The sequence below is a fragment of the Phocoena phocoena genome, chromosome 17 (genome assembly GCF_963924675.1).
Source record: "Phocoena phocoena chromosome 17, mPhoPho1.1, whole genome shotgun sequence".
Classification (NCBI taxonomy): Eukaryota; Metazoa; Chordata; class Mammalia; order Artiodactyla; family Phocoenidae; genus Phocoena; species Phocoena phocoena.
This window is the reverse complement of record NC_089235.1, coordinates 2,184,861-2,209,679: the sequence shown is the minus strand read 5'-3', so window position 1 is coordinate 2,209,679 and position 24,819 is coordinate 2,184,861. Positions and strand designations below refer to the sequence as shown.

General features: G+C 41.1%; 1 protein-coding gene across 2 annotated transcripts in view; it reads right to left on the bottom strand.

The window, feature by feature from the left end:
* The window catches only part of SNTG1 (syntrophin gamma 1), a 188,496-nt gene that overhangs the window by 38,959 nt on the left and 124,718 nt on the right, over nt 1–24,819 (bottom strand). For both annotated transcript variants that reach the window (XM_065895511.1, XM_065895512.1), the window contains exons 12-13: nt 14,872–14,988; nt 13,576–13,647 (exon numbers count right to left, since the gene is read on the bottom strand). In XM_065895511.1, the coding sequence (XP_065751583.1) occupies nt 13,576–13,647; nt 14,872–14,988 (189 nt within the window). The remainder of the gene's footprint in view (nt 1–13,575; nt 13,648–14,871; nt 14,989–24,819) is intronic.

The window sequence follows — 24,819 nt, the reverse complement described above, 5'->3', positions numbered from 1 at the left end:
ATGAAAGAAATTAAAGATGATACCAACAGATGGAGAGATATACCATATTCTTGAATTGGAAGAATCAACATTGTGAAAATGACTATACTACCCAAAGCAATCTACTGATGATTCAATGCAATCCCTATCAAACTATCAATGGCATTTTTCACAGAACTAGAACAAAACATCTCACAATTTGTATGGAAGCACAAAAGACCCTGAATAGCCAATGTAATCTTGAGAAAGAAAAACGGAGATGGAGGAATCAGGCTCCCTGACTTCAGACAATACTACAAAGCTACAGTAATCAAGACAGTATGGTACTGGCACAAAAACAGAAATATAGATCAATGGAATAGGATAGAAAGCCAAGAGATAAATCCACGCCCCTAGGGTCAACTAGTCTATGACAAAGGAGGCAAGAATATACACTGGAGAAAAGACAGCATCTTCAATATGTGGCGCTGGGAAAACTGGACAGCTACATGGAAAAGAATGAAATTAGAACACCCCCAACACCATACACAAAAATAAACTCAAAGTGGATGAAAGACCTAAATGTAAGGCCAGACACTATCAAACTCTTAGAGGAAAACATAGGCAGAACACTCTATGACATAAATCACAGCAAGATCCTTTTTGAACCACCTCCCACCTTCTAGAGAAATGGAAATAAAAACAAAAATAAACAAATGAGACCTAATGAAACTTAAAAGCTTTTGCACAGCAAAGGAAACCATAAACAAGACGAAAAGACAGCACTCAGAATGGGAGAAACACTTGCAAGTGAAGCAACTGACAAAGGATTAATCTCCAAAATTTACAAGCAGCTCATTCAGCTCAATATCAAAAAAACAAACAACCCAGTCCAAAAATGGGCAGAAGACCTAAATAGACATTTCTCCAAAGAAGATATACAGATTTCCAACAAACACATGAAAGGATGCTCAGCATCACTAACCTAGGGAAATGCAAATCAAAACTACAATGAGATATCACCTCACACCAGTCAGAATGGCCATCATCAAAAAATCTACAAACAATAAATGCTGGAGAGGGTGTCGGGAAAAGGGAACCCTCTTGCACTGTTGGTGGGAATGTAAATTGATACAGCCACTATGCAGAACAGTATGGAGGTTCCTTAAAAATCTAAAAATAGAACTACCATATGACCCAGCAATCCCACTACTGGGCATATACCCTGAGAAAACCACAATTCAAAAAGAGTCATGTACCACAATGTTCACTGCAGCTCTCTTTACAAAAGCCAGGACCTGGATGCAACCTAAGTGTCCATCAACAGATGAATGGATAAAGAAGATGTGGCACATATATACAGTGGAATATTACTCAGCCATAAAAAGAAACGAAATTGAGTTATTTGTAGTGAGGTGGATGGAGTGAGAGTCTGTCATACAGAGTGAAGTAAGTCAGAAAGAGAAAAACAAATACTGTATGCTAACACATATATATGGAATCAAAAAAAAAAAAAGAAAAAAGTTCTGACGAACCTAGGGGCAGGACAGGAATAAATACACAGATGTAGAGAATGGACTTGAGGACACAGGTAGGGGGAAGGGTAAGCTGGGATGAAGTGAGAGAGTGGCATGGACATATACACACTACCAAATGTAAAGTCGATCGCTAGTGGGAAGCAGCCACATAGCACAGGGAGATCAGCTCCGTGCTTTGTGACCACATAGAGGGGTGGGAGGGAGACACAAGAGGGAGGGGATATGGGGATATATGTATACGTATAGCTGATTCACTTTGTTATAAAGCAGAAACTAACACACCATTATAAAGCAATATACTCCAATAAAGATGTTAAAAAATATATACCTGCCATTCACAATTTTTTTTTACTGTTGGCATTAGAACACATGTTCTAAGATTAGAATTCTTAGTTTCCGAAATCTATGGGGGGAGTGGCTTAGAAAAGTGAGTTTGGAATGCATTCCGCCAGACCAGGACCCTAAGAGAGTGATAGTTTAAGAGAATAACTTTCTCCCAAGCAGTGTCCCATCTGGCATGGAATTTACCTGATTCACACGCAACTACATTAATCTCTGAGCAAAGCCAAGGCTGTTTGTCCAGGGCTCTAGGCGAGGGCTGTGGGATATACTGACCCAGCTGAGGCCCTGTCCTCTAACCCACCCACTGTCACAGCCTTGATAAGGATCCCTGTGTTTCAGTCTATCCACACAGCCTGGCTTACGCTCCTTCACTAGCTTAATATGTGCTAGATTTAGCTTTTGACAGGAAACAGAAAGGAAAACCCTACTTAAGAAAAAGAAGAGTTTCAGTAAAGCCAACCAGGCCATGTGGAAAAATGCTGTGTACCTTCAAAGGGAAAAGTGTTTTCTTATATGAATGCGTTTAAAAAGTATACGGCATATAAACAAAATATAATTATTAAAAGAAACTTTTACCCTTGTATCCGCTTTGCATTTTTGATTTCTTATTTAATAGCCTTTAATCAGTTTTCATTATTGATTGATATCAGCATTTTCCCAAAGACATTATTATTGAAACAAATAGAAGCGTCACTACGATAAATTAGCACAACTAGCACCAGAAAACAAACAAACCAGAGACACGTAAAACAATAACATTAATTTCTTACAATAGTATTCAGGGTTGACTTTCAATATCGCCTATTGAGATTAATGGTTTTTGTTAATAGTTACGAGATTCATCTTTCAGATTTCAATCCCAATATTCTAGTTCTGAGGATAATTACATCGTACTAAAAAAAAAAAAAAATCCTCAAATCCATGCTTTGAAATCCAAAAACCAGACGGCTTTTAGGAGAACAGGCTGTCCAGTGCGGGGCGTCTGAGAAATGTACTAGCTGTTCCTACAGATGTAGACATTAAGGGTCAGTAGGAATTGTGGCTGGTCATTTGGTCCTGCCTTTAAGAAATAATCCAAACAGTCCCACCTGTAAGTATTTCCAAAGAATGAAATGTTAATTCTCAGCCTTTAATACTTGGTATGTGAAGACTGTTCTTCAATCTCCTAATAGTCTTTCCTGAAAACAGGATCCCTCACACTGCAGTGTACACTAATTTATTCTTAATCTCTCTTCAGATGCGATTGAAAACAAGTGGTCACCACTTCTTAAAAAGTAACCTTTTGTATCCTTGAGGACAATTATCAAGCCACCTTTCGGCTTTCTCTTTATGAAACCAAGTGAGGCAAATTATTTTACCTTTCCGCAGGGGTACCGTGCCTTAGCTATTTAATGATCTTAATATCTCTCCACCGAAACTTATCAACTTTTTCCTAATCCCTCGAGTAGTAAAAGATGCCAGCTAGCCAGGATGGACTCGTCTGGATCTAACTAGCATGAGACATAAAGGGAGTTCCTTGTGTCACCTGAAACCACACCTCTGTTTATGTACCCCAGGATCCTGTTTGAGAGCCGTGTCTGTGGAGATTTAAAAAGTGAAGATAATTGTGAGCAGCGGTATCTGGCCAGCAAGCCTCTCATAAAATGTGTTCAATTAATCCTGCACATTTTGTCAGGTGAAGGGGAGGTCTGGGGGCCAAACTGCCCAATTAGTACTCATGATACAGATGGTATCATCTCCAGCCTGGCTCCTGGGCCATTTTCTAAAGAACAACTCAGGATAAAACTGAATGCTGTTTACATCCAGGACCATTAGATGCTGTCTTTTCTTCTCTCTCTCTTTTTTCTAGTGATACTTCTTTTTAAACCAATAATAATAACTTTCAACTGTGGAAACATTTTCGGGCCATGTTCAAGATTGCACATACCCCCTGCAGCCTCAGAAAGTATTTTATCTTGGCCCAGTCCAGTGCCCATGGTGGGTACTCAGTTGATGTTCACCCAGGAAAGTTCTGCACGCCTGCTGTGTGCCAAGCACTGAGCATCTCTGTCTCACGGAGACTTGTTTTGAGCGGGGATGAGACAAATCAGAGCGCAAACAAGGAAATGTTTATTCCTAACAAGTCAGATGTCGGGAAAGCCTGTTAGCGCTTTGGGGGGCGCCAGCCCCAGGGGCCGTGCCATTTATACAGAATGATAAGAAAGGGCTCTTCAAGGAGGTGACATTTGAGGGCAGGCATGAAGGGAGAGAGTAAACTAGTATTTGGGATATCTGGGAGGGCTGCTGTGAGCCAGCGCAGGACGGAGGAAGTGGGGCGGGCGGCGGGTGGCTGTGCAGAGGGTGGTGGTCCGGGCAACGGCCCCCTGCAGGTGCCTGAAAACTCTGGATCTTGCTTTGCTTCGAACTGAACGCTAACGGGGGCAAGTTTTAAGGCAGGAAGATGCGTGAGAAACGGTAAGACTAACGCGGGGAGGCGCGATGGTGATGGCGTCGTGGAGACGGGTGGGATGCATCTGCTGAGGTGCCAGGTGACAGACAGACTGGAGGTCGGTGCCTGAGTTCTTGGACGTGAATGGCGGGTGAGTCAGGCCGCCGGCGAGGGGGTGTCTGGAGCGGGGGCACGTCCCCTGGGAGATGTGGGTCAGACGCCCACATGGAGCGTCCAGCTGGCAATAAAGACATGAGGTGGGATGCAGGGCAGAGCTCTGAATAGATTCATAATTATTAGTGTACAAATGGCATCGAAAGCAATGCGATTGGCAATTGATTGGGAAGAAAGTGAGGTTCCATGAAGGACCGTTAGCTGTACTGGATCCTTCTGAGTCACTTTGGGTCCTCGCCCATTTTTCTACCTAGTAGTACAACCATCAAAACATATTTCAAGGGCTTCCCTGGTGGCACAGTGGTTGAGAGTCCGCCTGCCGATGCAGGGGACACGGGTTCGTGCCCCGGTCCGGGAGGATCCCACATGCCGCGGAGCGGCTGGGCCCGTGAGCCATGGCCACTGAGCCTGCGCGTCCGGAGACTGTGCTCTGCAACGGGAGAGGCCACAACAGTGAGAGGCCCGCATACCGCAAAAAAAAAGAAAAACAAAAAAAAAAAACCCACAAAAAAACCAACATATTTCAAGAATAAGTTTCCTTTCATGCATACAAAAATAAGAGTATTGTCATTTTTACACATTTCTGTTGAATAGAAAATAGGTTATGTGGTATACATAAGTATATATGACAATGAATAATTTAAAACTATATAAAATGCTGCATACATACACACATATATACACTAATGAATATGCTTTAATATACATAACATTGTTGGAAAATAGACATTATAAAAATAATGGAGCACGGTACAACTCAGAGCCATCACTTATAGCTGGAATGAAAACACCCTTCTCTCCTTTTGTATGTAATTCTTTTCCATGACTGACTTTTAAAAACCTATATGCTTTATAATGTTCATTGACTCACTTTATGTTCCTACACAAATAAAATACAATCACAGGACGTTTATAACTCTGATTTTACATAAATACAAAGCATACAGGTACTCTTCTGTCCAAAATAAGTTTAATTTCTGCAATCAAATTTGATGAAATCTTAGTTTACGTGTTACAAGTGATCTATTATACAGCATGTATTGTATTAGCTCCCAAATTATCAGATCAATTAATAAATACATTCTGTGTCAATTTCTCTTTTGTTTAGATGGCTAGCTATGACTTCTGTGTATTTGAAAGCACTTGCCCGGAAAAACAGCAGTATAGGGGAGAAGATAAACCAAACAGAATGACGCTTAAATATGTGTTGAATTTTATCATACTGTGTGTGCACGTCCTGTCCTTAGGGTCCTTCGGACGGAAACCCAGTGCAGATGGGAGGTCTCTCTACTGCAGGGCATCTACTGTCAGGGGGACCGAGCCGGGCGGAGCTGTAAGCACGCGCCTTCAGTCTCCCTGCTGTGTTGCAGCCTTTGCTTCCGTGTGACCAGGGCCCGGGGTGCTGCCCGCGAGGACCAGAGGTCAAATGGGAGGCTGATGAACAAAAGGAGACAGGCCCGAGAGGCGGGCTGGGGGGCGTGGGCGGAAGTGGTGGACAGAGCGACTGCCGTCCTCTGCCCGTGTCCCCCTCTGCCTGCTCTCCCTCACCTTCCAGTGTGCGTGGGCCTCAAGCCTCGCCCAGCAGAGAGTGGCTGGCTCTGGAGCCTCATAAGGGCAACACCTCACAGTCCGGTGAGGAAACTGAGTCTCTTTGCAGTGCTTGGAACACAATCACGTAATTTTACACCGTGTGTTCACCAACCTTCGTTCACCAGCTTTTCGTCCCCAAGTCAAGAAGCCCAAGCCCATTAAGATCTGGTTATACCAGGATCCCTGACATGATGTGCAAATTCTACGTGAGCACATCAGGAGAAGACTGTTGGGTTCATAGTGCTTGAATCGGTAGATTAAGCAAGTCTTTTTTTTTTTAATTTAATTTATTTTATTTATTTATCTATTTTTGGCTGCATTGGGTCTTCGTTGCTGCGCGCGGGCTTTCTCTACTTGCGGCGAGCGGGGGCTACTCTTCATTGTGGTGTGCGGGCTTCTCACTGCGGTGGCTTCTCTTGTTGCAGAGCACGGGCTCTAGGCACGTGGGCTTCAGTAGTTGTGGCTCGCGGGCTCAGTAGTTGTGGCTTGTGGGCTCTAGAGCGCAGGCTCAGTAGTTGTGGCGCACGGGCTTAGTGGCTCGGTGGCGTGTGGGATCTTCCTAGACCAGGGCTCGAACCCGTGTCCCCTGCATTGGCAGGCGGATTCTTAACCACTGCGCCACCAGGGAAGCCCCAGAATAAGCAAGTGTTTAAGATGAAATTGCCTGTTACACAAGCACCCCTTCTGCAGAAGCAGCATGCACGCCTGCCCCCTCCTCCCTCTGGCGCACAGCTAAGCAGGTGGATGGGTGAGTTGTAGGAATTTCAATGATGGAGACGATTATATGCTCAAAGGAAGTCCCCTAATGGAGGGCAGTGGAGAAAGAGAAGCACAGGGGTCAACCAGCCAGGCTGCGTTCCCACCTCTGCTGCTGGCTGTGCAACAAGAGGTGCTGGGAGTGATGCCTCAGAGGCTCCCACCGCTGGGACGGAGGCGTCTGTGCATGGCTTCCACTTGGGACGTGGTACCAGAAAGATTTGCCATTGAATGATAGCCTTGTCTCTGGTCTCTGGGTCCTGAGTTCTCCTTCTGTGATGTGTATGGTTGTCACAGAGCTGATACCACACCAGGGAAAGGTGACCTTGAAGAGTCACAGTGATCTCATCCCAGAGACGTGAGTCCAGTCACTTCATTTCCAGCACTTGCTCAAAAGACTGTCCTCTGATTCCAGGGACGGAAGGGACACATCATTCAATACTTATTTGGACTAAGGAAAAACACATCTAGCCCTTTACATTTGCCAGAAGGTCGTATCATTCACGAAATGGGATAAAAGTAGAGGAACCACCTTGGAGGACATGACCGATGCCACTTTAGGGTGACACACATTTCAAGAGCAATTCAGAGACAGAAATCCCTAACATTTATCCAGCGCTTATGAAGTACCCTTTCTTAGCTTACTTCTTCAAACCAACAGCCCCGAAGGTAGCTATAATTATAATTCCTGACATAATGGTGAGAATTCTGAAATAAAGATAGCTAAGTAATTTATCAGAGATTTCTTGCTGAGAATTATTGGGACTAGAAGTCAAGCCCAGCCAACCTGCTGCTGATTCTTGCTGTACACACGCCTGCTCCTTCCCTCAACCAGCTAACCTGGTAATCACGTTAGTATGGTGTTTAGAAACTGAACAGAAACATGCGGTACGTGACGGATGGCTGAAGTACAAACACACTGTAGGGAAACAAAGATGAAAGTAGTAAAATTATCTAATGGGATAAGAGTAACCATAAATCTATTGCTAAGAATTGTCTTAGTTCCTATTAAGTACATTTGCTCTTCCAAACGAACAATGATACAGGAAGAGAATAACTACAGTAACTCTAAAGCAAAACTGAACTTTATTCCATGTTTTGATAAAGCAAAAATATATCAAAAGGCTAGCTATTACTTCCAAAACATCATAACGAATATTTCCAAATCACAAAACTACACACACACACACACACACACACACACACCTCTGTAACTATAGCTACGTATATCCTCGGAAAAGAAAACATCTCACAGGAGTGCATTATTTTCCTCTCAATGCTATTTTGTTGGCCACGACAAATTGAAACTCGATGAAGATTTTTCTCAATAAATAGTTTTTTTTAAAATTAGGAACACAGTTGATTTTGACAAGATCCAACCGATTGATAGATGTAATCCCAAATGTAAAATTCAACTGTTCTAATTTTGTTATTTAGAAAAATGTGTTAATTGAAAATATTTTGGATATTTCAGAGCCAGAGAGACTCTTTTCCTTACAGATGACATATAACAATTTTAAAGCTCCAAACGAAAAGCGGAAAAAGCAAATAATGAAATCTAATCACATAAGTTAAATTTAATCAATCAGGTTCGTGCATGTATTAAACAACGAGAAAACCTAACCCGCTCCAAAGTCCATCTCTAACAGTGTGTCTTGACACACTCAGTGCAACCATGACAGGCTGGCAGGACGGAGCAGCAAGGTTCCAGGAAGTAGGATCCTTATGTGCAACTTCTACACAGCACTCGAGTAGTTGTCACCTAGAGTTCCTCTAATCTTCACTTTTTGGGATGGTGAGCAATGGGCCTGATCTATTCAACTCTTTAAAATATGCAAAGGATGAGTAAGACGAGGTGGGCAGTGCACAGTGTGTCCTGCTGAGCTTCTGTAAGAAACACTATCAACCACAGAAACTGACGGCATTCTAAAGAAACAACTAGCAAAATAACAAGAACAGTATTTTTCTTGATAAAGTAATGTGTAACAGTAGAAGTATAGTTATTATTAATGAAAACGAAGTGATGTGATTGAAAACTGGTACTGCAAACTCTCTATGCCACTGCATCATTAAAAAAAAAAACGGACTTCACTGGTGGCATGGTCGTTAAGAATCTGCCTGCCAATGCCAGGGACACGGGTTTGAGCCCTGGTCCGGGAAGATCTCACATGCCGCGGAGCAACTAAGTCCGTGTGCCACAACTACCGAGCCTGCAAGCCACAACTACTGAGCCTGCTCGCCACAACTACTGAAGCCTGTGAGCCTGGAGCCCATGCTCTGCAACGAGAGGCCACCGCAATGAGAAGCCGCTCACTGCAACAAAGACCCAATGCAGCCAAAAAGTAAAATAAAATAAATAATTAATTAATTAATTAAGGTATTCTAGACCAGTTTGAAGATTTCAACACTTTTCTTCAAGGGTCTGACATCTGGTTTCCTTCAGTTTTTTTTTAATTTTATTTGTTTTTTTATACAGCAGGCTCTTATTAGTCATCCACTTTATACACATCAGTGTACACATGTCAATCCCAGTCTCCCAGTTCATTCCACCACCACCCCCCAACCACTTTCCCCCCTTGGTGTCCATACGCTTGTTCTCTACATCTGTGTCTCTATTTCTGCCCTGCAAACCAGTTTATCTGTACCATTTTTCTAGGTTTCACATATATGAGTTAATATATGATATGTGTTTTTCTCTTTCTGACTTACTTCACTCTGTATCACAGTCTCTAGGTCCATCCACGTCTCTACAAATGACCTAATTTCGTTCCTTTGTATGGCTGAGTAATATACCATTGATACGTGTACCGTATCTTCTGTATTAAAACTGTATTTTCACTTTTAAAAACAGTAACATAAGCTTTTGGAAGGTCAAACAGTTTTAAGATTTCATACAATTGGAAATTTGCAAGGCAGAAACTTTCTGTAAACAGAAATCCAAAGATATTAAGTCTGAAAAGATTATGGAAAATCTTAAAATAGACCTGAAGGAAGGAATTTAAACTGAGTAGAGGATTACAAGTACTCCTCTTCTTAAGGGATGAATCCTTGAGATTGGCACCAAATTGATTTGGGCAACAAAACTAATTTTCTAGGTTTCTCCTACACAAAGTCTATGTTCTACTAACTGCCCATGCAAAATTTTACTAACCAGACAATTCATATAGAGATAAGTTGTCACTTATTTTAAATGCTTCAAAAATATTCAATTTATTCATATTTTATATGTTATATAACTTTTTATTTAGAATATTCTAGGAAGGTTTTCCTAACACAGTTATACTGTCATATTTTATTAAAATTAGTGGAGTATATTAAAATATTGTGGGGTTTTTTTGGCGGTATGTGGGCCTCTCACCGCTGTGGCCTCTCCTGTTGTGGAGCACAGGCTCTGGACACGCAGGCTCAGCGGCCATGGCTCACGGGCCCAGCCGCTTCGCGGCATGTGGGATCTTCCTGGACTGGGGCACGAACCCGTGTCCCCTGCATCGGCAGGCGGACTCCCAACCACTGCGCCACCAGGGAAGTCTAAAATATTGAGATTTTAAAAAGCATTGCTCCCCAGTGCTTATTTTCAGAATGATAGTCAGGCTGTGCTTCTAACTCAGAATGAAGGGGAAGGAAATTCTGCAACATGAAGTTGTAATAATCCATAAATATCTTTTTTTTTTTTTTGCGGTACGCGGGCTTCTCACTGTTCTGGCCTCTCCCGTTGCGGAGCACAGACTCCGGACGCGCAGGCCCAGCGGCCACGGCTCACGGGCCCAGCCACTCCGCGGCACGTGGGACCCTCCCAGACCGGGGCACGAACCCGTGTCCCCTGCATCGGCAGGCAGACTCTCAACCACTGCGCCACCAGGGAAGCCCCATAAATATCTTGCTCTTAGACCCACTTACATGGGTAAGGAACACCCCCTATACAATTAGATATCGAGAAAGACAGAGAGAGGTTTTTGGTTTATTTGGAAAGCAAGATTAAATATCTTTTGTGCATTAAGTCCTTCATGAGAAGAAGCTACTGAATCCTTTTATTAACACATCCTTTTCCTAAGAGATATTTGTTTGTTTGAAAAAAGGACCTTGAATTGCTTTGGAAGCTTCATGAAAACACTGTAAGGCTGTACTTTTTATAACTAAAAGGACAAACAAACATTTGAGGAATCATCAGATCAGTCACAGAAATCATGTACAATTATTTAAAACATTTGACACATCAGTGTTTTGTTCACACCTGACATAGAAAATGTAATGCAAATGGTATAACTTAAGGAAAAAATAATAATGTAAGAATGACATGGATGTGTGTGTCACTATATAAGGACAAAGGGAAATGGTGAGAACTTCCAAAATGAAAAGAAATGATGCCTTTGAGCTTTCAAGAGTATAAATAGGTCAATAAAACAAATCTTTAAAAATGAGATATAAGTAATTAGCACTCTGGGACTTGAAAGCTGTTTCGGAAAAACAGAAATAAGTACTTTATGTAACAGCTGTGCATTTGTGGAGCCCTAACAGAAGAGTGGGTACGTGCTAGCATATTAATAAATCCAGGAACATGTTATTAAGATAACAAAAATAAAAGATAAAATCACATTTTTATCAATGATGATCATTGTCTTTCATTAAGAAAGGAAGCAGGCTGTGAACAGGGGGCTGGGTGTTCCGGACAAAGTCACTCTTGGCTTTGATCTGCCGCTGGGGCTCCAACAGCCCGAGCTCAGTCAGGGGAGCCTAGGTCCTCACCGAGAGCAGCAGGGCTCCTTGAGTTTGCAGTCGGTGAAGAGACTAAAAGAATCAGGGACATTTAGTTCTATTATTGGAGGAAACAAATTAAAACATATTTTAAGAAGCTTGGATTTTAGGAAGTGATTACACATTTTAAAGCAATACATTAAAAAACCAAGAACTGGAATCATTTAAAAATGAGGTATAAAATGTAAAACAATCAATAAACCTTCTAAGAAAAACTGTTATTCTGCGTTTGTCTCCAGCTATTCAGTGCTTAGCCGATAACCTGGTAAGTAGCAACACTCAACAATTATCTGTTAAATAAATCAAAGAATGACAGTTGTGATATGTGTGACAGAACAAATGCGGAGGTATCTAAATGGCAAAACTCAGGTACTGGCCAAAAAGTATGGCTAAATGATCAGATAGATAAGATAAAACAATAAGTCATATTTCTTTGAAGAATATTAACTGACATAAAAATCTCAAGTCATATTATATGAAAAAGCAGATTCAAACCAAATTCTAACTTTGCACAAATAATTTTTAAAAAGAGAAATAAAATAATGAGTGTTTATATGGAGCCGGGCATAATTCTTAGTCTCTCCTTTAAACTTGTCCTTATAGACTGCATTCTTTTTGAAAGTTCAAAATAAAGACCAGGTAGCTACTTGGAAATAATTTAAGATTAAACAACAATATAGAAATGCAGGCTGGATTAGTATTATGAAAAAGTTAATGTATGGATAGGGTGTGGAGAAATAAACTGTTAGGGTAAGTTCTGGGTTTCTTTATCTTTTCTTTCTCTCCCTCCCTTCTTTCCTTCCTTCCTTCCCTCCTTCCTTCCTTTATCTCTTTCATTCTTTCTTTTTAATTTCACTAGTTCTTTTTTTGGTAAAAAAATAAAATTCCATTAGAAAGCTATCTAATTAGCTATTTTGGTAGTTACTTTGGAGCTGGGTACGATCTCCTTTTCTTCAGATACTGGCACATCTTTTAGGAGTTGCCAGAACTGCTTTGCTGACAATAAACTCAAGGGTATTAGAGTTTTTCCACCACCGATAGTCCCACGATAGAACCAAAACCATCCACAACGAGGTGCAAGCGATGACCTGTTTTTATTTAGCTCTTGTGCTCTTGTGAATGTCAGCTTTAATCTAGGATTCTTCTGGACGGAAGAAAAAATTATGAACACTTTGGAGGTAATCATATTTTCTTTGTCTCCCTGCCTTCAGACACTTTTGATTCTATTCATTATGCTGTAAATGTTCCAGCGTTTTCTACTCCGCTGATTCTTTAACTGGAAGAGAAGTAACTGACGTAAAACACAAGGAACTTAGTTCTCCTTGGTTACACAAACAAGGTCAACCTTAACTCGGATTTAATATTAATCTGTAGTACTTCCAACCCTACAGACCCCAGATTGGAAAGGGACGAGATTATTATTTAGGTTTTATAAATCATTCCCATTTTGATTCTTAAAAATGGCCACAAAAACTGTTTGGAATTTTACAGAATTCTCAATGACTTTCCATTGCAACAATCCCGTGTACAGCACAGAAATTTAATTGATTTATGACAATTATATATTCATTTCCACACCCAGAGAGACAACCTAACCATGGGATTTAAACATATTTTAAACATACCTTTCTTTGCATATACCTTTATATTTTCTGTATTTTCTAATTCCAAGTCTTATCCAAATCTTTCTCTCCTGTACTTTACACAGCAAATGGGACTATGGTAGTAATTGTGGTTTAAACTCAGACTATTTCCAGTTGACTTTCTACTTCATCCTCAAAGGACCCCTGACAAGCTTCCTTCTGTTTCCACTGCCCCCTCCCACATGGAGGAACCTCGGAATCTGCTTCAGAATTATCGAAGCCGAGCATTTCTCTTCACTCTACCTTTTCTCATACGTGTTTTTCTTTTCTTTGTCTTTACCTTGTATTTTCCTTCATATCCATGCATCACTTGTTTTCATGAACTACCTATTAGCCCAGAACCCCTCCTGGCCGAGGAAAAGCCATTATGATCATCAGTGCTTGCTGGTCCTACCTTGAGAACCTTGCACATAATCTCATAAACTGAAAACGTTTTCTCTGCTCGGGTCCAGTCCCACGTGGTCACCTTGAAAAGATGAGAAACTAATACATCATTTGTTTTAGAAAGATGGCCCCTGCTTTTCTCTTTATTATACACTATGGTGGACACATGGAGCTTCACACGTGCTCTAGGCCATCTCTAAGTTGTGAGGTTCTCCTCCTAGACGTCCTTGACCTTCAACAATGTTTGTATCCTTTCTCCTAAGTTTCACACCATTTCTCTCCCTCTTTCAGCAGATGTTTTATATTATAAGCAACAATTTACCTTTGCTCAGTGTCTTGATGTGTTTTAAGTAGTGTGTGCATTCTCTCTACATAAATACTAAGTGTTGTTTTTTGGGGGTGGGATTCATTTTTTCATATGGGGAATATAGCCAATATTTTGGGTAACTGTAAATGGAAAGTACTAAGTGTTCATATTTCACACATTTCATAGTTTTTTCTCCATTTACCACCTGTTACATGCAAAGAACACTAGATACCAGATCCACGCTGGCTTTGATCTTTAAGAAAGATATAGTTTACATCAGGGAGTCACACCGTGTTCTGAACGTCGTGAAACACCAGACACCACAGTGAAGCTGTTTCACTTGTTTGTGTCTGAAACATGTATTAGTCTGTCCAGTCATAAGAAATTATTCAGAGTAGGAATAATGTAAAAGGTATAAATATTTATGTTTTTTTCCCCTGTCTTCCAGGTGATTTGAACTTTGTGTAGACACAGATATTCGAAATTACAGCAAGTCTAACCTGATCCCGCCAAGACCCTATGTAGTATTAGACCTGCAAGTGAGTGGTCTGGCTTTAATATTTATAGTCAATAAATATTCATTGAGAATCTACTGTTGTGTAAAGTACACGTTTCCAAAAGCAAGGCCTTAGGTGCAGTAGATCGCCATACATATTTAACACGAAGCCTGATGACGAGATATGGGATGTAACAGATTATCACAAACACCATTGATTTGATTTAGACAGACCTGTGCCATATAGATAAACATATTCAGCCTGTCATAAATGTCGACACAGAAATGTCTTCTAGGTTTTTCAAGGATTATAAAGCCAGTGTTTAATGCCAGAACTTATATCTTTAGCAAGAAATTCTCAGAAGCATTTGGACTGTTTTCTATCTTTTTCTGTATCTTATTTTCGAAATATATTGGTAATATATCATTTGTTATTGTTAAGCTGATGTCACTCTGTTGTGATAATATGGGAAAAATAAGGAATGTTGAACAGAAACACTTACTGGAGGTGCCAGAAACTTATAAAGGCACGATCCCCTCAGGGCTAGGAACGCCGGCGAGTACGCGCTGTCCTGCAGGGGACCTTGTTCCCGTGTTTCACACCAGCCCATGTAGACAATCTGCAAGGAAACGGAACATGACTACCGGTCAAAAAAGCCTCATTTCAGGTGGCTTATGTGTTTTTTTGGTATCTTTTGTGGTATTTTAATTTTCTCATAAAATTATCAGTTTAATTGATGTAAAAATTATATTAACCAGATTTACCTTCAATAAATGAGTGTGAACCACTCATAAGATTTTACGTTTCCATCAATGTTTATCAAGAAACAAACGTTACCTTCACGGAACCGACAATTACGTTGATAAATGATTTCTCAAGAGAAAGAATGAAAGCCAGAATATCATGGAACATAAACTTCAATGTATAAAATGAGAACAACAACCAGCCTAGAATTTCATATGCAGCAAAATTATTTTTTTCATGAATTAATAGGGCGAACCCAAATTTAGGATAATGTTATGTATCTATATTTATACTGATGGATTAAGTGTGAAAGTCACAGCAACTGGGCACTGCCTTGTTTCAACTGACAAATATATTCAGAGAAGAGAAATATTTTGACTTGTAGTATAGCACTAGTCTAACTTTGTGTTTGCTTTCCATGGGGAAAAAAACCCCCAACAAAACACCTTCCTATTTACACGTAAGTCGTCCTCAACCTGAGAAATATTACAGGGAGGTTAATGCAGTTAAATGTTGTGTTACCGTTAGTTCAGAATCACATATAAAATTATTCGGAAGCAGACTGTACATATCTATTGTGCTGTGCAGCAATTAGGTTGAGATTCTTTTGCTTTAGAAAGTGTGAATGTCTTATTTTACGGTGACAATTAATATATTACATTCGGCCCTGAGTATTTAAGCGTTCCGCACTGACGGATTCAACCAACTGCAGATTGTAAACACAGTACACAATCCGCGGTCGTTTGAATTTGCAAATCGGAACCTGCGGATACGGGAGAGGGGTTTGTGGCACTTGAGCATCTGCCGGTTTTGGTTTTGGAAACAGTCCTCTGCAGGTACCAAGGGACAGCTGTATAATCTGGATAATAAACATAGCAGTTAGATAGGAAGAAGCAAAAATGTTAAATAAACATGTTGTACTGGTCCCTGTTTGCAACATAAAGACAGCTTTGTGGGCATTAATGACTATTAACACTAGACCCAGTAGACATGGTCTATCTTGCTATCGTATTGTAGAGAAACAGTTGCTTTTTTTCTTTTTCCTTCAAAAGCAGATTTAATCCTCAAAGAAACACAATACTGAGCAGATTATTCAAAACATTTGCTAAGATCTTTTATGACAAATATATGGAACACACTAGGTAATGAAATGGAAAAAAACATAGAAATGCTATTTTTAAACTTTGGAAACATTTTACCTGCTTTAAAATGTGATTCAAAGTTTTTCCTTGCTTTCATTTCTTTTTCTTTTTTCTAAATGGATGAGGTTATTAACCCCTTGTTTGTTTTGTTTTTTTATTTTTTTGCGGCATGTGGGCCTCTCTCTGTTGTGGCCTCTCCCGTTGCGGAGCACAGGCTCTGGACGCGCAGGCTCAGCGGCCATGGCTCACGGGCCCAGCCGCTCCGTGGCACGAGGGATCCTCCCGGACCAGGGCACGAACCCGTGTCCCCTGCATCGGCAGGTGGACTCCCAACCACTGCGCCACCAGGGAAGCCCTCATTTCTTTTTAAATTTAGTTATTCCATTACTATCTAGGTTTGCACGTTGGTCCTTAATTCTGTTCCCTTTAGCTATTTTTAACTTTATTTGAAGGAGTTCATTCACAAGTCTTTGAAGGAAATTAAGAAAACAATCTCATTCACAATAACAAGGGGATAAAACACTTAGGAATAAACTTAACCAAAGAGGTGAAAGACTTGTACACTGAAAATTATAAAGCATTAACGAAGGGAACTAAAGATACAGATAAATAGAAAGACATCTGTGTTCATGAACTGGAAGAATTAGTATTTTAAGATATCCATAATATCCAAAGTGACCTACCAATGCAATACAATCCCTATCAAAATCCATAGGGTTTTCTTTACAGAAGTAGGAAGGTCATCCTAAAATTCACAGGGTACCACAAAAGACCCTGAGATCAATACTGAGTAAGAAGAACAACCTGGAGGTATTTCATGTGCTGACTTTAAAATGTATTACAGAATAGCAATCATCAAAGGAGTAAGATACTGGCCTAAAAGCAGATGTAGACCAATGGAAAGAGTAGAAAATACAGAAATAAACCCATGCATACATATATGGTCCACAAATCTTTGACAAAGGTGCCAAGAACACACAATGGGGGATGGATAGTCTCTTCAGTAAATGGTGTTGGGAAAACTTAATATCCACCTGCAGAAGAATGAAATTGGACTTTTATCTTACACAGTATAAAAAAATCAGTTCAAAATGAATTAGATGCTTAAATGGAAGACCTGAAACCATCACAGTTTTAAACCATTATGCATTTCTGACAGCTGGTGAGGCTTTGATCCTTCACTTCTAATATAAACTCAACCCAGTGTGTATACCTGTGCCCCAGGGCACATGGCAAGGATGTTCCTTGTAACATTATTCTTAGTCCCAGCCATGTACAAATGGCTTAAAATAAGCCATGCACCCTACGATACATTCTGTAGATGAATGTAGTAACAAATTGTGATAGCATAAAGGAACAGTATACAGCAAGGAAAATGAGTACGTTATAGTTACATGGAACAACGGAAGTGAACCTCACAGAACACAGCTGAATAAAAGGAGATATATAATCATATATATATATATATATATATATATATATATATATATATATAAAATTTGATTAAGACAAACTATAGTCGTGTTTTGGAATGCATTCTTGGTTGGAATAAAAAGTACTTCAGCAAAGATGACCAACGGTCAGAATAGTAGTTACTCTAGAAGCCTGCAAGCCAGTTGTGCATGGGGGAGAATACAGAGGGGGAGACAGAATCTAAGCTGGAGCAAGCCACTTTTCTTGACCCAGATTGTGGTTACACAGGGGTTTGGCTTTTGAATAATCAAGCTGTGCATCTATGTTTTATGAAATTTCTATACATGTATTATAGTTTATAAAATCCCATTTTAAAAATAGCACACACTGTGTATTATTAATAATGGTTTTATAACAAACTCATATTAAAAATAATAGAGTTTTGTGAGTTTTATAGGAAGAAAGTCTTCCAACGAACGACAGGGTTAAATCGCCCTGTCATTCTGGGGCCATTGCAATGATATAAAATTTTAGTTATGAATTATATCAACTTAATCATTATATTATTTCTCAATTAAGTCAGTCTTTCATTTTAATTCAATTTGATAAAACTTACAGTTTCTCTGTGTTTATGACTTCTCTGCATTGGCAAGAGGAAAAAAGAGATTAAAGTGGTGTACATAATCATGAGAAGGAAATATCTGAGCTTCCTAAGACTGAAATTTGAGTTTGCTGTCTCTTCCCACATCTATAATTTGCTGGAAGCTGAAATATTAAGGATGATATATTGATACGCTTCAGGAATTATCATTAAATACAATTTTATTAGTTTGAACTGAGTGTAGCTTGGAGGAAGGAGCTGAGGATGTAACTAATAAAAATGGGATTATCGGATCTGCAGGGGATATTTCTTCATGCTTGCTCTCCAGGCCAAAGGTCGACCTAATCACTTTCTATGCCAAGGAAGAGGGGTGTTCTCAGTTCTGCAGAAAGACCAGAAGGCACTTGCTTTTCTCATCATTACCTTGACTCCTGTGAAATGATTATATGGTTGAGGAGACGTAATGCATTTTCAGAAAATTCATCCTACACTTGTCACAGCAAATAATAACTCTAAAGAAAAACTGTATCGCTTAATCTTATTTTAAAAAAGGAAACAAATGAGCAATCTAGGCATAAGGATATTTCAAACAGAATATTTTAGAAACAAGTAGAATTAAAAGAAAATCGTTTCCTATACCTATGAAATGACAAGCGAACTGCCAACCATGTATCACACACTTTTCAGATAAATATTTCGAAGACTTGCCTATTTTTTCAGCTTTATTGAGGTATAAGTTGTCAAATAAAAATGTAAAATAAGAACCAGGGCAAGGCAAATGAGACATTCTACTTGAATGCACCAAAAACACTCCGTAACCAAGATAAGTAATATTTTAAAAATTCAAACTGCAAAGTGTCACCAGCAAAGCCCATTAACAATTCCCAGGGAATAAAAATAGAATCTGGGTAATAAAATAATGGTGTTATAATTTAGAGACCCATTGACGGGCCAACTTTCTCCACCTCGCAGCCGGTGTTGGGGCCAGGGTGTACTACGCAGGAAGGTTAAATGTTTTCGGGTTGCGGATGACACCCAGAAAACTTCCAATTCTGCAGAATGCACCCTAACGGTCTACCCCCAAACAAAAGGGGCACTGGAAGGGAGAATCCCTCACAGACCCCGCAGGGGGACGGAAACGGCAGATCCTGGCCACTACCCTCCAAGGCACATGGTTTGAACAGGTGTTGAATTATGGAGCCCAGGGGCTCCTAAGCGGGCGCTCTGACTGACCCTCAAGGAGCCCTGGCTGATGGACATGGGGGGAAGCCTGTAGAGTTCTTAGTCAACACTGATGCCACTTGTTCAGTAATGAACACGAGATCAGGCACACCCAGTCACAAGAGCTGTAAAGTAATGGGGGTAGCAGGGAAGGCCTAAGAATGAGCATTCACAGAGTCATCAGAATACAAATTGAACAAACATACCCTTACCCATTCCTTCCTCTATGTTCCCCAAAGCCCTGTACCCCTGCTAGGAAGGGATATAAAAAAAGGTAAACTGTTAAAGTGATTTAATATACACATGTATTGTCAAAGAATGCTTCCCATCTAGTTAATCAACATATCCATCAACTCCCATATTTACTTATATATGTATGTATATACACATGAAAGTTTGCACCCTCATACCAATCTCTCCCCATTTCCTTCACCCCCCCAGCTGCTGGAAATCATTTTCTACCCTATATTTCTAGGAGCTTGACTTTATTTTTTTTTATTCCACATATAAGTGATACGGTGCATTATTTATCTTTCTCTTTTAGCAATAATGCCCTCAAGCTTCATCCATGGCAGGATTTCCTTCATTTTCATGGCTAAATAATATTCCATATATATGTGTGTACATATGTATATGTGTGTGTGTGTGTGTGTATATATATATATATATAAACTCACATCTCCTTTATCCATTCATCTATTAACAGTTTGTTTCAATACCTCGGCTATTGTAAATAACACCACAATGATATGGGCGGGAAGAGATCTCTTCAAGATCCTGTTTTCATTTCCTTTGAAAATATACCCAGATGTGGCATTGCTGGATCACATGGTAGCTCTATTTTTAGTTTTTTTGAGGAACCTCCATACTGTCTACCAGAGTGGCTGCACCCGTTTACATTCCCACCAACAGTGTAGGAGGGCTCCCTCTTCTCCACACCCTCATCAATACTTACCTCTTATCTTTTGATTCTAGCCATTATGACAAGTGCGAGGTGATATCTCACTGCACGTTTTGATTTGCATAAACTTTTTTAAGCTACTTGTGAAAACACACCCAGTACACAAAGCCTGTGCTGTACAGCAAACTTTTATTCTTTAAATTTGATCGTTTTATTGTACATTATTTTTTCTCGTTTGAAATCGACTTTAATTTTTAGAGCAGTTTTAGGTTCACAGCATTATTGAGTGGACAGGACAGAGACTTCCTGCAGACCTCCTGCCCTGATGCCTACAGCCTCTGTGCCTCCGCCCACTATTGGACGGCACATTTGTTACAACTGCTGATCCTACGTAGACCCACGTTATCGTCCGAAGTCCACGGTTTACATTAAGGTTTGCTCTTGGTGTTGTAGAGTCTGTAGGTTTTAACAATGTGTAGGGACATGTATCTACCACTATGGTGTCGTACAGAATCATTTCACTGCCCTAAAGCTCTTGTGCTCAGACTATTCATCCTTCCCTACTCAACCCCTAGAAACCGATGATCTTTCTACCCTCTCCATAATTTTGCTTTTTCCAGAATGGCATATAGTTAGAATCAAACAGTATGTAGCTTTTTCAGATTGACTTCCTTCACTTGGTGATACACACCTAAGTTTCATCCATGTCTTTCATGGCTGGACGGCTAATTGCAGTTTATCACTGAATAGCAGCCCGCTGTCTGGAGGTAGCACAGGTTACTTACCCTTTCACCCACAGAAGACCAACTTGGTTGCTTTCAAGTTTGGGCCATCATGATAAAAGTGCTGTATACAGCAATGTACAGCTTTTTGTGTGGACATAGGTTTTCAACTAATTTAGGTAAATACCAAGAAGTGTGATTGCTGAAATGTACGGTAAAAGTATACTTAGTTTTGTAAGACACAACCAAACTGTCTTCCGAAGTGGCTGCACCATTTGCATTCCCACCAGCAGTGGATTAGAGTTCCTGTGGCTTCACATCCTCACCAGCATTCGGTGCTGTCGGTGCTCTGGATTTGGCCATTGTAATGGGTGTGTAGTGGTATCTCGTTGTTTTAGTTTGCATTTTCCTGATGACATCTGATGGGGGCCATATTTTCATGTTTACTTGCCATCTGTATATCTTCTTTGGTAAGGTATCTATTAAAGTCTTTGGCCCACTTTTAAGGTAAATTGTTTGTTTTCTTATTGTTGAATTTCAAAAGTTCTTTGTATATTTTGGATAGCAGTCCTATATCAGATACATGTTCTGCAAATATTTTCTCCCAAACTGTGGCATGTCTTCTCATCCTATTGATAGTGTCTTTTGCAGAGCAAAGGTTTTTCTTTTTATGAAGTTCAGTTTAGCAATGATTTATTTCACAGATCCTGCCTTTGGTGCTGCCTCTAAAATGTCATCACCATATCCAAGGTCATCTTGATTTTCTCCTATGTTGTCTTCTAGAGGTTTTCCGGTTTTGCATTTTACATTTGGGTCTGTGATCCATTATGAGTTAATTTTTGTGAAGGATGTAAGGTCTGTGTCTAGGTCCACTTTTTTTGCACGTGGATGTCCAGTTGTTCCAGCACCATTTGTTGAAAAGACTTCTAGTACTGCTGACCCTTGAACAACATGCATTGAACTGTGAAGGTCCACTTACATGTGGATTTTTTTCAACGGTAAATATTACAAAACTACACGATTCTGGTTGCTTGAATCCGCACTTGTGGATCCACGTATATGGAGGCAACTTGGCTACAGAGGGCCGACTGTAGAGCCATATGCAGATTTTCCACGGAGAGGGGGTTGGCACCCCTAATCCCATGTTGTTCAAGGTCAACTGTACTTGAAAGAGAAAAAGAAATGCAGGGTTCTTGGTGAACACGGTATTTCCAAACACAACAGTGGTGGACAAGCTTGTTGAAGACCCATCCCACTCCCAGGAACAGCTGGAATAAAAGATGCAAAAAACCTAAAATGAGGATAAAACCATTTTAGAAGATATGTCAGTGTTATCAAGGCACAAAGATGTAAGCAGCCCAGATCCTAGTGGAAGGAAAGCTCAGATGGGTGAGGACCCTTTTGGGGTCACTTCCCAGCTTCAGGGTCCGTGCCTTGTGAGCTGGCTCCTGGGGGCTGAAATGCTGGGTCTCAGTAGATTCAAGGTTCAAGTCACACGTGTTGGATTTCAGTTCCTTCCAAGAAAAAACTCCGCAGGGTACAACATAAGAGTAAACATAAATGAGTAACAGGCCAGGCCTCATAAGGACGGGAGCCTAGTTCACAAGCACTCAATCCTGATTGGGGTTAAATCGTACTTCTGATTTTATTTTGCCAGAAATAAAAGTAACACTCTCTGAAGGAAGATATCCTCTGGAGCCTCAAGTCACATATATGATTTTTACATGCAACGTCTACTCTTTATGCAATACTGAGAAACCATACAAGGAGGCAAAATTAAATAGAATTCAGAAAACCAGGAGAGAAAAGACAACAGGGGAAGCACACATGCATAGAAGGTTCAGATTCTGGGTGTACCAGGTTCAGAGTTAAAAACTTCTATACTCAGTATCCTCAAAATTTAGATGACTAGTTCAAAATTGTATCAGATAACTGGAAATTACAAAATAATAAGACACATACCTGAGATAAAAATAGAATAGCTGACACTTCAGCTCAGTATCAAGACGTGTGGAAGTTTACATAGAGCTGAAGAGAGGAACACAGAATTAAGTGAATGTAACACTGCATACGAGTCAGCATAACAATCAGTTGCATTTCTGTGCTCAAGGGGTAGAGACCAGTTTTCGACCCCTTGAGTGTGTGTACGTGGGTGTACACAGCTGATTAGCAGAAGTTTAAATGTTACAACTAAGAGCAGGTGGAGTAACAGATGTTTCCCGAGGTCACAGTGATCAAAGATGGATACAGAGGCTAGAGAATAAGAATCCTTGCGGTACTCCTCCCCCTGCAGACCTTCAGAATTCATCTCAAATCCCTGAATCAGGGCTTCCCTGATGGCACAGTGGTTAAGAATCCGCCTGCCAATGCAGGGGACACGGGTTCGAGCCCCGGTCCGGGAAGACCCCACATGCCACGGAGCAACTGAGCTCGTGAGCTACAACTACTGAGCCTGCGCTCTAGAGCCCACGAGCCACAACTACTGAGCCCGCGTGCTGCAACTACTGAAACCCACGCTCCTAGAGCCCGTGCTCCACAACAAAAGAAGCCACCGCAATGAGAAGCCTGTGCACCGTAACGAAGAGTAGCCCTCGCTCGCCGCAACTAGAGAAAGCACGCGCGCAGCAACGAAGACCCAATGCAGCCAAATATAAATAAATAAAATAGATAAATTTATTTTTAAAAAATCCCTGAATCAAAGGAGCAGAGATGCGTGTCTCCCAAATCACAACCACCTCTACGATCCACAGGCCTTTACTGCAGACTGCAGCATCCAGGGCACCTAAGAACCACGTCTGCTTCTGATCTTGTTTCCAAGAGACTGTGACACAAGCGAGTCTGCACTGATGATGCTGTGTGGCCATGGCAACCACGGCGCACCTCACTGGAGTTTTCCCTCAGCACCTTCTGGGGTGGAGCCTGGACTGGGCTCCCCGCATTCTACTATGGGTGCCTCCTGTCTCCTCCGCCCCTTGTTCACCTGGTCAGCGACACCCTCCCAGCACCTGAGGCCATTTTGCTTAAGAAACGTACCAGACTATGTCCCGTCACAGCCTTGACATTATGTGGCCTCAAGGCCACCATCGCCCTGGGAGCCAGGCCGGCCTGCCCTCCCGCAGGGCAACAGCCAGGCCCTCGGGCACTTCTCCCCGGGAAGACCACTCTCCCCGGCCGCACTGCTACGTCAGGCGCCTGCCGTCTGAGGAACATCCCAGCAGGTGATCTTATGTTTGTGGAGGCTCTTACAAAACGTTTGCTGTGTTAATGTTCCTTTAGGAGAAATTTACAAAAATGAATTTCAAGGAGAGCTTTAAATGGAAAAAAAATAAAGTTGCAAAATGAGCTAAATGTCCCCTGAGTGGTCAGGCAGAAGCGGAAAGAAATACTGCTCACCATGGGGAAGGGAACCTGCTTGACCGCGAGTTTACAGGTGAACTTTTGTCACGTTTACATCAGCTGCAAAAACCCGGCTCCTCTCCTGCTTGCAGCCGCTTCCCCGAAAACCTCTGCTGAGCCAGCGATTCTGGGGCAGCGCCGGGCCCCTCACACGGGGACCACGGCCGGCGCTCGGATTTGTCACCGCAAAGCGCTGGCTATGGGGGCTTCTTGCAAGACATGGAGATTTAGCAGCTTGGGGCTCTGCCAGGGTGCTTTGGAGAGAAGCGATCAGGCAAGGGGAAAGGGACCCCAGTGCAGCCCTTACTTT